Genomic DNA, 14,304 nt, shown 5'->3' with positions numbered 1-14,304 from the left:
GTGTAAGTGGGGGGACAAAGTATGAGGGCCACCTCGTTAGCAACGTGAGGTGAGGGTGGGGGGAGCGGGGTGAGGTCAGCTAGCCCGTGAGGCCCGAACTGTGGGGAGCCCACGGTGGGCAGGCTTCTAGAGTCTTACCCCTTCGTTGGCCAAGCGGGCAAGCCGATCAGACTGCAGGGCTTTGAGGATCTTGTTGAATAGCTTGTTCTGGGCCATTGTCCAGCCAGTCCTATAAGAGAAACTCTGAGGAATTAAAGTCAAACCCTGGGGATGCTCGCCATGCACGTACACTGTACAAAGAAGATTATGTCATGTTTTTTGTTCCCACTGTGAAACAGTACAACTCAAAGTAGCTTAGAACGAAGCTAAAGCACAACACCCAGATTCTGGTACCAATGCTGCCGATGAACCACCTCAACATATACTTGTATTAACATACACACTACAAGTCAAAACCAGTCACAGAGTCTTTTTGGTGCGAGCAAAGGTAATTAATTACCTAGTGGCTAATATAATCCATCAGTAAACAGAAGCATGGCACCATTGCACAGACATATTTGAATTTCACAAGTTTAATATTTCACACAAAAAGGCAGACAGGATGAGAAAGCATTTTGATGTACTAAAACCTCAGACTAAGGTAAGAGGCCTATTTAATCAGCTTTAGGAACGAAAATGTAACAAACGAAGCGGCTCTTCTCCCACTCCTTAAGAATCCACCCCTCACTAACCTGTCTCCCTTTTCCATTTTTTTCCCTGTATATCACACAATTAACAAATTTACTTTTGAATGGTCTGTTCCATATAAGTTAACTCTGTATCATCCCTGCGTATGACCCTGGAAGACACACTTTTACCTTGCTTATGGAAGGCTTTATGGTTCCTCCTCCAGCTCAGCTGTAAACTCCCTGCAGTTAGAAACCTGTCCTACTGCTCCTGTCCCCACCTAATGACACGCAGCACAGCAGTGTGGAGCTGACTAAAGCCCCCCTCCACCCCACTCCTGGCAATCTTAATTACTCTGATACTCCAACTCTGGCCAGTAATCTTCCTAAAGATACTAAGAGAAAGGTAACAGAAGATACCCAATTGTTTACCAACTCTCCCTGCCATAAAAATAAACTGGTGCTTAAATCTCCTTTAAACAATTTTAGGTGGATGCCAGACCCAAAGGAGAACCTGGAACGAGATCAAGGTAGCGCTCCAAATCAGCAGGGAAAAAGCAAACAGGGCTGTGACAACTACCAGCCACCTGGAAAAAGAAAATCTGGATTCCTACACATCACTCTTTACACCAAAATAAATTGCAAGTGGAATAAAAAGTTAGATAAAAATAAAATGACCAAAGTACTAGGAAAAAACAGTAATTAAAAAAATCTAACTACCTATCTAATCTATATCTTAGAATGAGTAAAACTTTCTATGTATGACCTAAAACCTAGAAGCCATAAAAAGAAGAAAGATAAATGTAACTACATAAAAATTTCAAATTTCTGTAAAGGAAAAAATTAAGTATCATAAATGAAGTCAAAACACAATGAAACAATAACTACTGTTTCATTAAAATAGAAAAAGCCTCTAGAAAACTATTAAGAAAAAGACAAAACACTCAAAACAAAAACAATGGGCAAAGAACATGAAAAGGCAGTTCATGAAAAGGCAGTCAACCCCCTTGGGCCTTCCCTGGTGGTCCAGTGGTTAAGAATCTGCCTTCCAATGCAGGGGATGTGGGTTCGATCCCTGGTTGGGGAAATAAGATCCCACATGCCATGGGGCAGCTAAGCCTGTGCTCTAGAGCCTGCGCGCCACCAACTACAGAACCCGCACGCTGCAACTACTGAGCCCACACGCTCTAGAGCCTGTGTGCCACAACTAGAGAGAAGTCCACACACCACAACGAAGAACCTGGTGCTGCAGCTAAGACCTGATGCCAAATAAATAAATAAATAAATATTAATAAGTAAATGTAGGGACTTCCCTGGTGGTGCAGTGGTTAAGAATCCGCCTGCCAATGCAGGGGACAGGGGTTCGAGCCCTGGTCCGGGAAGATCCCATATGCCGCGGAGCAACTAGGCCCGTGCACCACAACTACTGAAGCCCGTGCACCTAGAGCCCGTGCTCCGCAACAAAGAAAAGCCACCACAATGAGAAGCCCAGGCACCGCAACGAAGAGTAGTCCCCGCTCGCCACAACTAGAGAAAGCCCACGTGTAGCAGCGAAGACCCAATGCAGCCAAAAATAAAATAAATTAATTTTTTAAAAAATGTAGTTATAAGAAGTTCAGTAGTACACTGTTGTGCGGGTGTAAGAAAATAGATCCCTGGAAACTTTGCTGATGGAAATATAAATTAGTACCACCTTTTGGAAAACCAATTTTGGAAAAAAATCAATCAAAAACCTAAATCAGATCATGTCACTCAGCTCAAACCCTTCAATGGCCCCATTTCAATCAGCTGAAAGCCCAAGTCCTTGCAATGGGCTGTCTGGACCCCCCCTGCCTCTCCAACCTCATCCTCCATGACTGTCCCCAGCTTACTGTGCTTCCCCACATTGCCCCCTCCCTTTATTTCCCCCATGCACATCCTGCATGCTCTCACAGCACAGACTGGGCCCTAACCATCCATTCCCCTTACCTGAAACAATGGCTCCCTCTCCAATCTCCAGGTCCTCGTTCAAATGTCACCTACTGAGGCTTTCCCTGACTCACCTGTACTTAAAACTGCCGACACCTCACTCCCACCCTGGGATTCCCTATCCCTATCCAGCCATACCACCACCGCACATTGTACCCATTTTATTTATTTATTTGCTTGGTTTGTCTTCCTCTGCTAGAATGTAAAGGCCAAGATGGCCGAGATTGTTGTCCATTTTAAGTGCTACATCCCCAGCACATAGAGCAGTGTCTGACACAGAGTAGGGACTTGAACATCTGCTGAATAGAGAAACAGATGAATTGTGTGCATACTACGTTCTAAATCCTGTAAATAGTGGAGCACAAATTCAAACCCTCTCACTCCCTACCACAGAAGCGCCTGGGTCCTGAGCAGCAGAGGAACACGGATACACCAAGTGGGCCAACTGTAAATTGAGCCCTTCACTATACAGGGTGCCTGAACCGCAAGGAAGTTGCTTCAAACAACTTCAGCAATCTCCATTTCTCTTACTTTATAACAGACTAGCACCTTTCCCATCATAACCCACCAACCAGACACCCTCTTTTCTACAGGTCATCTCTCTAACAACATGGCCCAGTAAACATGCAGGTGGAAGGCAAATTACCCTTTGTTATGCACACTGCACAGTTATCCCACTATCCTTTCCTTCTGTAAAATAAAATCTCCACCTACCACATCTCCAGTTTGACAACTTACCACAGTTATACAGTCCAAGAGAACACTAGCTATGAGCCAGGAGCTGGCTGTGTGCCCTCAGTCTCCTTGACTGTAAAAGAGATGGACTAGATGATCTTCACGGTTCCTTCTAACAGTAAAAAGCTCAGGTAGCTATGACTACTGATGGGAGCAAGCTGAAGTCCAGGATCACAGAATTCTTCAGGGGTACCCTCTACCTGTAGTAGCTTTGTTGCCAAAGCTCAATCCGCCCTAACCTCCAAAGCCTCTCATCCTTTTATAACCCCTTGTGGCATACGAGAAGCAGTCTTAGGTTTCCTGGAATCGTCCTTTTTCTTATTTTCCCATAGCTCTCTTGGCTTAATTTCTGCTACTTCATTAGGATCTGGTCAGTTTTTGTTGTGCCTTGATATTCAGAGAGATTCTGGATTTGGGAGGTAGGGGAGTAGAAGCTTTTACTCCAAGTTGGGACTCAGGATACTTTGGGACCAGGAAGGTTTGTGGGAACCAGCACCTTCCAGCCCACTGGTTCATCATCTCATTTTCCTTCACATTATTTAAATGTACGACACACTAACATGAGTAGCATGTCTCATATGTATAGTGATTCTTGGATGGGCTTGGGGATTTGGTGGTGGTGGGAGGAGACAGAGGATGTCCACAAGTGGTTATAAAAAGCTCTCTGGGGTTTCCCTGGTGGCGCAGTGGTTGAGAGTCCACCTGCCGATGCAGGGGACACGGGTTCGTGCCCCGGTCCGGGAAGATCCCACATGCCACGCAGCGGCTGGGCCCGTGAGCCATGGCCGCTGAGCCTGTGCGTCCAGAGCCTGTGCTCTGCAACGGGAGAGGCCACAACAGTGAGAGGCCCGTGTACCGTTTAAAAAAAAAAAAAAAAAGCTCTCTGGAGATACATGGATATTTCCATTTTAATAAACTTCTTTGCTTTTAATGGCTGGCTCTACCCTACTGGTTGGCATTTAGGTTGTGTCCCTTTTATTGCTATTATAAACAGTCACAGTGACCATCCCTCCTCTCCCCAATACACTCAAACACACATCTATTCTATCCATATCTTTACATGGTTGTGCAAGTATCTCTGAAGGATAAATCTCTTGAAGTGGAAATGAAAGATGTGTTAAAATTTTTGAATTTCAGTTCTGTGAAAATAATATGTATAAAGAACCTGCGACATCTTGAAAGCAGTATTATACTGCAGCCTTACCCCCAGCAGCAATGCTCAGTGATAATCAAACAGGTTAAACAATGAATACAATTTCTTCATGTTCAACAATCTCTTGACCTTTCTCAAAGCCCATTGATCACATTGCAAACCTTAATCCCAAGGACAGAGAATGAGGTATAATTTTTATTTATGAGGTACCGACAGTGTTTCCAAAATTATCCTGTTCTTTATTATACAACAGGATGTTTTCTCTATTTGTTTTTCTTACTCTGTATTTATCCTGAAACCCGAAATGACAAGAGCAAGGAAAATGATGTGAACAAAATGGGAGGGGGACTACAAGCTATTTAGAAATTACTACCATACACCAATGTCAGCTGAAATTAAATTGAAAAACCACAATGTTGAGAATCTAAAATCCCCAGAAAAAGTTCTTAGGATTGTTGCTGGATATATAACAAAGTGATTCCAAGAACTGAAACATGTTCTCTATATTTTGCCAGTTTCGTGGGAGGCTGGAAAATTAAGTGGGCAGAAAAAAATGATCTAACCCAAGATTAAGAGCATGCAAAAGATATAATTAAGGAAAAATTTAAAAACAGGAGACAGAATTTTAAATACAAGTCTAAACAGTCAAATAGCTGATGGGAACTGTGGTGAGTCAACACGCTCCCCCCACCTAAACCTATTTAATTTTCATGAGTGCAAAAATGCCTTCTCTCCATTGCTTAGATGAGATCAGACACTAATGTTCTCCACGCTCCCACTGAACCCAAATGACATTCTGACTTCTGGCTCCTCTTATCCAAAGCAGCCAACAAGTCACATCAGTCCCAGAACCTGATATTTTCAAAGGTAATTCTTTCTCTGATACTAATTCAATATTAAAATGTCTAAAGGATTTTTTTTTAAACCAGAAGGCAAGCAGAGAGAGAGAAAGAACATCAGAGAGAAGAAAAAGGTCACACTTACTTTTTCAGATTATAAAATTCTTTGCTTAAACACCAGGAGAAAGGAAGAGAGGAATGACAGGGACAGAGAGAGGCAGGGAGAGAGGAAGGGAGAGGGACGGAAAATAAACAACTCAAAGATCTTGAACTCAAAATTTCAAACATCCATCTGAGATTAACACATAGATACATACAATATTGAGAGACATAATTAGAGCAAATTTAGAAAAGAAGAATTTTTTTCAATTGAATTCAGAAGTTCTGATTTCTAAGATAAGACAACCTGCTTTAGGACACTAGATTATTTTACTGAAATGTTGACAACGTCCTAAAATCCATTTGAGAGCAATGCCCCAAAGTATCATATGTCAGCAGTATTTTGTTACATGTCTTTGAAAAGCTGTTCATCTAATTAAACTTGGCATTTGACAAACATCTAGGGGAAAAAGCTGGTCCAACTTCTTGGGGAAACATTACTACACCAGCAAATGTATAACATTTTCAAAGGTTCTCCAGGTCACACGATTTTGGCATGCAGACACAAGAACGCAATCTAGACCAGAGGTCGGCAAACTTCTTCTATAACGGACTGGATAGTAAATATTTTAGAGTTTGTATGCCATATGGTTTCCATCACAGCTATGCAACTCCGCAGCTGTAGTGCAAAAGCAGCTACAGACAATACCTAAATGAGTGGGCATGACTGTGTTCCAATAAAACTGTATTTATGGACACTGAAATCTGAATTTCTTGTGTCCTTTTAAAAATTTTTTTCAACCACTTAAAAATGTAAAAACCGTTCTTAGCTCATGGGCCATACAAAAATAAGCAATGGGCTGGATTTGGCGCATAGGCCATAGTTTGCCAACCCCTGATCTAGACAATTAAATCAAGAAGAGAGGGATATTAAACTGTTTCATGAAATATCAGGCACTACTAGAGAAACTCAGAGTCAGTTCGGGCTGGGCGGGGGGGGCTTCATTTTCTAAACATAGAAAGTTATCTGAAGGCAGTTGCTACTAAAATAATTCAAGAGGGTGAAATAGGGCACTAAAAAAGAAAATTAAGTTTCTGAATCCACTGATAAGAGAGGTCAGTAATCTCTCTGAGGAAAAACAGATTTCTAGGGAGCTGTCCTACATAGTCCATGAGTTCTTGATGTGGGAAACTGTAATTTTACATGATTTTATACAGGAAGAAAAGAAGCAGCAATTTAACAATCAAATCAAGGGAAAGAATGGCAACAAGATGATTACAATCAAGCAGAGAGGACTAACTGCAACCTCCAAACAGGCTACAGATCCAGAACTTGGGGACAAGGTCATAAAGTGGTGACCTCTGAAATTGAAGTCAGTAAGTACCATCAAATAATGAAATTAACTGTGTGCAAAAGTAACCTACCTGAAGAGATGGTTTGTAAGCCTGTTGCTAATGGGAGAAGGACGCCTCCAAAATCTCATCAGACACTAAAAGACAAATAATCTGAGATAAACTGAGCGCTAATTAATCATATCAATCTGTGGCAATGTCATAACACAGGGATGGAGGTCCACATGGAGAAAGACAAGCCAAAGATTAGAATCTGTCAGTGTTTCTCTGCAGGACTGGGCAGGTGGAGGTGTGCCCTGGCCTAACTCTGTGGGCCCATCTTGCTTCGAGGAAAGATGGGTGCATCCAGCTACCTTGTTGAAGGAGGGCACCTCCTGTGCAGAATGTCCACTTGCCATCCACTGCGCGAACAGAATAGCTTCCCAGATTCTCCTACTGAGAATCAATGCTCTGGGCCAGGCCACCCCAGTGTCTCATCTGCCTTGCAGTTGTATCTCTCCTTATAAATTAAGAAACTGGTATTCATATGTATTATTAAGTCTCTGATGACTTTGGTAAACATGAAGAGTCCCCCAAAACCTTCTGATCATGACCATGGGCGAACTGATCAAAAAATTCATGCAATTCTCCCATGCAGTTTCTGAAACTGCAAACTGAGGACAAGGCAACCAACACCATAAAGGACACATAAGTGTGAGGCCACCTTGTTCAGCCATAACTAACTGGTCTCTCTTTTTACTACCCTTAAAGAGAAGGTATAGTAGTTGAGAACACTGGGCTCCAGAGTCAGACTGCTCGCTTTAAACAAATCCTTGCTCCACTACTTCCTAAGGTTTCTTCAACTCCCTGAGCTCGGTTTCTTCATTTGTAAAACAGAGATGAAGAAGGGATATGCCTAGGAGAGTTGTGAGATTTAAAAGAGAGAATGCATATGAAGCGCTTGGCACAATGCCTGGCACCTAGAAAGCACTCAACAAATGGTAGTTCTTTTTTGTTACTACCATTGTCAGTATTTTTAGTATTATTAACTGTAACAATGGTGATAAACTACTTTCCTGAATTCACTGACTCCGGTAATACTCTAGTAGCTGATCTTCATTCACAGCAGTTTTCCTCTTTATCTGAAGCTCTAGAGAGCATTTCCCCTTCTTAGGGCACAACGTTAATTCCAATTCAAGACCCCGAACAACTTCTGCAAAAGCTCTTCAGCCAAGGTGCAGAACTGCTCCTCCTTCAACAGCTACTATCCTGATCACATAAGCACACCAGCTCAGTCTCATTCCCTGCTTCCAGCCAAACTCATAAACCATGCCAATTAGCCTCAAACTTTCCTACCCTTCCTCCTATCAAATTACTTCTTTTTCTTCCATTATTATAAAGTAAGAGCTCTCCAACATTATGGCAAGTTTACCACTTACCAACCCCTGATATAAAGATCTTAACACTCCCTTAGTAGGTAAATACATATAGAGAGAGCCATGAGGGAAATGCAAATTAAAACCACAATGAGATGTCACTTCATACCCACTAGAATGGTCATAATAAGAAAAAGACAGATTAAAAACAAGTGTTGCCAAAGATGTGGAGAAACTGGAACTCTCATACACCGCTGGTGGGAATGTAAAATGATGTAGCCCTTTTGGAGAACAATCTGAAAATTCCTCACAAGTTAGACAGAGTAATCATATGATCCAGTAATTCCACTCCTAGGTATATATGCAAGAGAAATGAAAACGTATGTCCACACAAAAACAAGTATATGGGGACTTCCCTGGTGGGCCAGTGGTTAAGAATCCATCTGTCAATGCAGGGGACACGGGTTCGAGCCCTGGTCCAGGAAGATCCCACATGCTGCGGAGCAACTAAGCCCATGCGCCACGACTACTGAGCCTGAGCTCTAGAGCCCTCGAGCCACAACTACTGAGCCCGCATGCCAAGACTACTGAAGCCCGTTTGCCTAGAGCCCGTGCTCCGCAACAAGAGAAGCCAGCACAATGAGAAGCCCACATACTGCAAAGAAGAGTAGCCTCCGCTCACCACAACTAGAGAAAGCCCGCGGCAGCAACGAAGACCCAACGCAGCCAAAAATAAATAAATAAATACATTTATTTTTAAAAAAACAAGTATATGAACATTCAAAGTGACATTATTCGTAATAGCCAAAAAGTGTTAGCAACCCAAATATCCACCAACAGATGAATGGATAAACAAAATGTGGTACATCCATACCATAGAATATCATTCAGCATTAAAAGGGAATGAAATATTGACACATGCATCAACATGGATGAATCTTGAAAACATGATGCTAAGTGAAAGAATCCAGTCACAAAAGACCACGTTCTGTATGATTCCATCTATATGAAATGTTTGCAAAAGGCAAATTTAGAGAGACAGAAAGTAGACTGGTGGTTGCTAGGCGCTGGAGGGCTTGGGAGGAAATGGGAAGTGACTGCTAATGGGTATGGAGTTTCTTTTGGGGTTAAGGAAAATGTTCATCAAATTGCCTGTGGGGATGAATATACTAAAAACCACTGATTGTACACATTAAATAGGTGAATTGTATGGTACGTAAATTTTATCTTCATAAAGTTTTATGTAATAAATAAAAGATAAATAAATATCTGCCAAATGAACAACAAATGACCTAAAGAGGAGTGCTGGGTCCCCACGGTGATTAGGCTGTAAGAGAAAAAACTAGGCAGCAAACTCATCAAAGTGGGGTGAAGTGTTCCCCCAAAACCACAGACTACAAATCTTTTTTTTTTTTTTTTTTTTTGTGGTACGTGGGCCTCTCACTGTCGTGGCCACCTGTTGCGGAGCACAGGCTCCGGGCGCGCAGGCTCAGCGGCCATGGCTCATGGGCCCAGCCGCTCCGCGGCATGTGGGATCTTCCCAGACCGGGGCATGAACCTGTGTCCCCTGCATCGGCAGGCAGACTCTCAACCACTGAGCCACCAGGGAAGCCCTACAAATCTATTTTTAAAAGCCACTCAAATCAAACATCTGTTAGCTTTTTGTACAACTCCAGAACGTTTTCACTACCCTAATTACAGACAGTGTAAATACAGTGTCATACAAATGGACATTTATTTAACAGGGTTTCTTTTTCTAGCAGTCTGGGTAACTCAGACATACACGTATGTTAGTACATAACATAACGTGTACTATATATGCTAGAGAGCAAGTCATACCTATCAAATTTAACTCATTTATTTGTTCAATCAACATTTACTATATGCCTACTATGTGCCAGGCAATGTCCTAGGTGTCAGGGATGGAAAGATGGCTGAGACACAAGCTCTCCTCCCAGGAAGCTCACCGCACAGTGAGCTGAGAGTTATCATGCAGAGACAGGAGAACGTTCTGACTCATGTGGCTACAGATGAAATAAGCTCCTAATAAATATGTTTCAGTGAAAATGATACACATTTACAGTGCGGTGACTACTAACCCTGGAGTGCCCGGTCTTCTCAGAAGCAGCCTACCTGTTGACGTGCTCCTCCCAGTCCTCTGGAGGGGGAGGTGCATCCGCATCGGTCCTGGCGAAGATGACATGCCGTTCACACTCATTCATCACGCTGCGTGCCTTCTGATTGTCATAAAGTGGCACAGGGGTTGACGTGACTGTCTCCACATCTAGTGGGACATCTGACTCGCTGTAAAGAAGTGAGGAAATAGGACCAGCCACACGTACTTCACACAACACAGGTATTTAACGATCATCTGGTTGCCAAAAATGTCTCTTTAATATAATCAGCTTTTATTTATTTATTTGTTTTGGCTGCGCCGTGCGGCATCTTATTTCCCTGATCAGGGATCGAACCCGCGCCTCCTGCATTGGAAGCGGGGAGTCTTAACAACTGGACCGCCAGGTAAGTCCCTAATCAGCTTTAAAGTATGCATAAGCATATTATATCCACAAGAAAATTATGATCCAAAGTCATCTTTCCCACACTTGTCTAGATCTCTGCCCTCTGACATGCTGGTATGTGCTGGGGGAACACAAAGTTGTTTTAAAATGAACCTATGCAAAAATGACAAAGAGCTATTTTTTTTAAAAGGACAAATATATTCCCTAAGCATATAGTTGATTGCCTAAACGTGCTTTCCAATACAGTAGGTATAAGCCACGTGGAACTACTTAAATTAATAAAAATTAGAGGGAATTCCCTGGTGGTCCAGTGGTTAGGACTCTGCACTTTCACTGCCGAGGGCCTGGGTTCATTTTCTGGTTGGGGAACTAAGATCCTGAAGCTGTGCAGCGTGGCCTAAATAAATAAATAAATAAATAAACAGAATTAAAAATTCAGTTCCTCAGCCACACAAGCCACATTTCAAGTGCTCAACAGACATATCTGCCTAAGGCTACCATGTTGGACAGAACAGATATAGAACATTTCTATCACTACAGAGTTCTGTCGGGCGGTGTTGGTCTAGAGTTTTAAATAAACTCATACAAACTTGCCCCTTCCTTAGCAAGTCAACTGGTAGTTAATGATATGCTATAAAAGCCTATGATTGTCTAAGATAGATCACCTGGAATGCAGACGCCTTAGCTTACTCACTCTGTAAGGAGCCTACAACAGAAACAAACATAAGTGGATACCTGAAGGATCTTTCATATTTTAAAATGTTAAAGAAATCTTAGTGCCATGAGGGTCCTTCACTGCACCAACTTTGTCACCCAAAATCCGATGTCAATCAAACTGGCCTACTGGCTATCTACCGAACATCACTTTAACTTTTTGACCTCAATGATGTTATTGTATCCATTCCCAATGGCTGGAATAATTACACCATTATGAAATGAAGTGAAATAATGTGCAGCTAGATTTGGTGGTGGGTGAAAGAGCTGATTATCTTCTGTGGACCAGACATTGGACAAGATACTTAGACTTGTCTTCCTAAAATAGAACTCCTGATTTCACCATTCCAACCACATCTTCCCCAAGCCTTCCCCGACTCATGGCACCACCCAGCTGCTCAAGCCAGAAATCTAAGAGTCATCCGAATGTTGCCTTTCCCCTTAACCCTGGCTACTCCTTCCAATTCACTACAGCAGGGCATGTTGGATGGACCTACAAAATACACCTCAAGGCCAACCGTTTTTCTCCACCTGTTACTATTCCTGCTCAATCAGGCTCATGATCTCTGGCCCCAACCACTGCAATGGTCTTCTAGCAGGTCTTATCTACTCCACTCCTGCACTATAATCTATTCAACAAAAATTCAGAGTGATCTTTTCAAATAAAAATCCAATCTCTAGCTTAAAATCCTTCAATGACTTCTTACCAACTCTTAGGATCAAATTCCTACATGAGGTAGCCTCTGCCGACTTCTCCCTTAGCTCCCACTTACACCCCCATTGCAACCACATTCTGGACCCAATGGCCTGAAAAGAGTTCCTAAAACATGCCAAACTCCCACTTTCAGGGCCAATATGTGGAGCCAGTCTATAAAAGGACATAATTTTCTGAGTACTGAAATGACCAAATCCACAAAATCTCACTTTAAGAAAATATCATGAGATATGAACACAGGAGTCTCAATATCAAGAAGCTATTACATAACTAAGAGAAAGACCTCAAATTCTATTTAAAAGAGCTCTTCAGTTATGCCCTAGGCCAGAAGCATCAGGATTATGCTGGATTATTCCCTCAAGTCACAGACCCCATGCCCTGTACATTCAAAGCAGGCCAACAAAATGCTGCCCTCACTGGGAAAAGAAATAAAAACCACTATTCTACACGTGTTGAACACACACATCATGGTACTTCTAACTCATTAAGGCTCACTGGGGGATCTAAAAAAGCAAAACACGAGATCTCTGTTCTCCAACAAACCTAAAACCTGTGCCAGGGGAAAGATTAAACATCAGGTCAGATTAAAACAAACAAACAAAAAAACCTCTTCCCAATAAAAGTTTATAAAATTATTAAGGGCATGATTTAAGCATCAAAATAGAATATATCAACAAATCTTGAAACACCAGTAATCAGAACACCTTAAAGGTCAAAAGAACTGCTAAATGAGTTTATTTAGGCCAAATGTAATTCTATCACATATTACATGGTAAATTTATTAAAAAGTCCTTACCCTATAATGTAGGCGGGCTGAATATGTAACCAGACCTAGGAAGGGTTAAGATCAACCCATGGTGACAGTTCTGTAACAAGCTAAGAGAGAAAGCAAGGTCCTGGGGCATATGCTCCTCAACTTTCCAGGTGAAGCCAGGAAAAGCAAATCGAATTACCGTAAAAAGGTTATTGCTGCCAGTGTTGGAGCCAGATCACTGGACTAAAAGAATGAGTCTAATCCTAGGTGGCAATGTTTAAAAGTCAACTCTTCAGTCTTTTTCTTCACAGTTGAAACAATCCTCTTCAATTCCTCTTCCCAGATAAGTCCTGTTATCTAAGTTGTTTGCTTTCCTTTGAACATCTTGCTTTCCTAACTCATTAGATGTCTTGATGTAGGTGTCCACATATAGGCCTGATAACCTCACGATGTTTAACAGTGATGCCTGAATTAAACATCCAAGCCCCACCCCCCCTTTACCATCTCCCACAGTAAAATCCGCTCTAATCTCCAAATCTGATCACTGCCCAGTTAGGGCAATGGCCACCCTTAGGAGAGAAGCCCAAACTCACATGGTACTTTCGTGCTGCCTCCGGGGAGTAACAAAGAGCATGCGGGTGGGGCGGGCACTACTGGCATCTGGGTGGGCGCTCCACGGCTTGGCATAGCTATGATCCAGAAACACCAGGTCCAGCTCCCGCTCATGCACCGAAAGCTGGAAGAGCAGCGAGGTGCCCATGCGCCGCGCTGACGTCTGGAAGTCCCTCTCCCCACCGCGGTGGGCCATGTCAGAAGAGGGGCAGCAAGTCAGAGAACGGGTACCTGCATGCTAGTCACCTGCAGTGAAAAGTTCCAGTTTAAGTCATTTCAAATGCTCAGAATTTCTTCCAACCTAGAACATCTAACAGGCTTCTTACTTTTGTGACCTTCTAGCATTCGTCACTGAGTATCCATCACACTACAGACCCTTGCCCACGTAGGGAGGGCTCCTGAGATCCCACTCCACCACCAAAAAAGGCTATAGCACCACCTCCATCCTCAATCTCTACAATTTGGTCCGCTGCAAAGCCGAGGGACTCCAATGTTCACCAAGGCAGATACTAAACTTGCTTGGCCAGCGCCCTAATTTCCTACGTGGGCGGGACGGGTTTTGGCAAACAAGAGGAATTACAAATACTAATAATTCTGAAGCTAAGGGTCTCTACGGCTGCACACCATTCTCGAAAGCTTCCCAGAGCCGTCTCCAGCAGTAGCGTGAGCATCCCAGGAACAGCTGCTTAACGTGGGCCTCACGGAAGCCCTTGACGTCTCGTTTGTGTTAAACAAAAGTTTTGCAACGACTTCATAATGTTCTGGAGTTTTAAAAATATACAGGTGAGAGCTCCTCCCCAAAATTTGTAACAATGCTATGCGA

General features: G+C 42.7%; 1 protein-coding gene across 14 annotated transcripts in view; it reads right to left on the bottom strand.

Moving 5' to 3' along the window:
- KANSL3 (KAT8 regulatory NSL complex subunit 3) overlaps positions 1–14,304 on the bottom strand; it is a 41,361-nt gene that overhangs the window by 26,547 nt on the left and 510 nt on the right. For 6 of the 14 annotated variants that reach the window (XM_012535939.3, XM_004277781.4, XM_004277782.3 and 3 more), the window contains exons 2-4: positions 13,463–13,727; positions 10,301–10,471; positions 139–229 (exon numbers count right to left, since the gene is read on the bottom strand). In XM_012535939.3, the coding sequence (XP_012391393.1) occupies positions 139–229; positions 10,301–10,471; positions 13,463–13,677 (477 nt within the window). In that variant the 5' untranslated portion in view covers positions 13,678–13,727. Of the gene's footprint in view, positions 1–138; positions 230–6,884; positions 6,950–10,300; positions 10,472–12,911; positions 13,728–14,105; positions 14,263–14,304 lie in introns of those variants that run through there. The other 8 variants (XM_049696257.1, XM_049696259.1, XM_033401887.2 and 5 more) reach the window with 5 other exon arrangements.

This window comes from Orcinus orca, chromosome 13 (genome assembly GCF_937001465.1).
Source record: "Orcinus orca chromosome 13, mOrcOrc1.1, whole genome shotgun sequence".
NCBI lineage: Eukaryota > Metazoa > Chordata > Mammalia > Artiodactyla > Delphinidae > Orcinus > Orcinus orca.
This window is presented reverse-complemented; position numbering and strand designations above follow the sequence as displayed.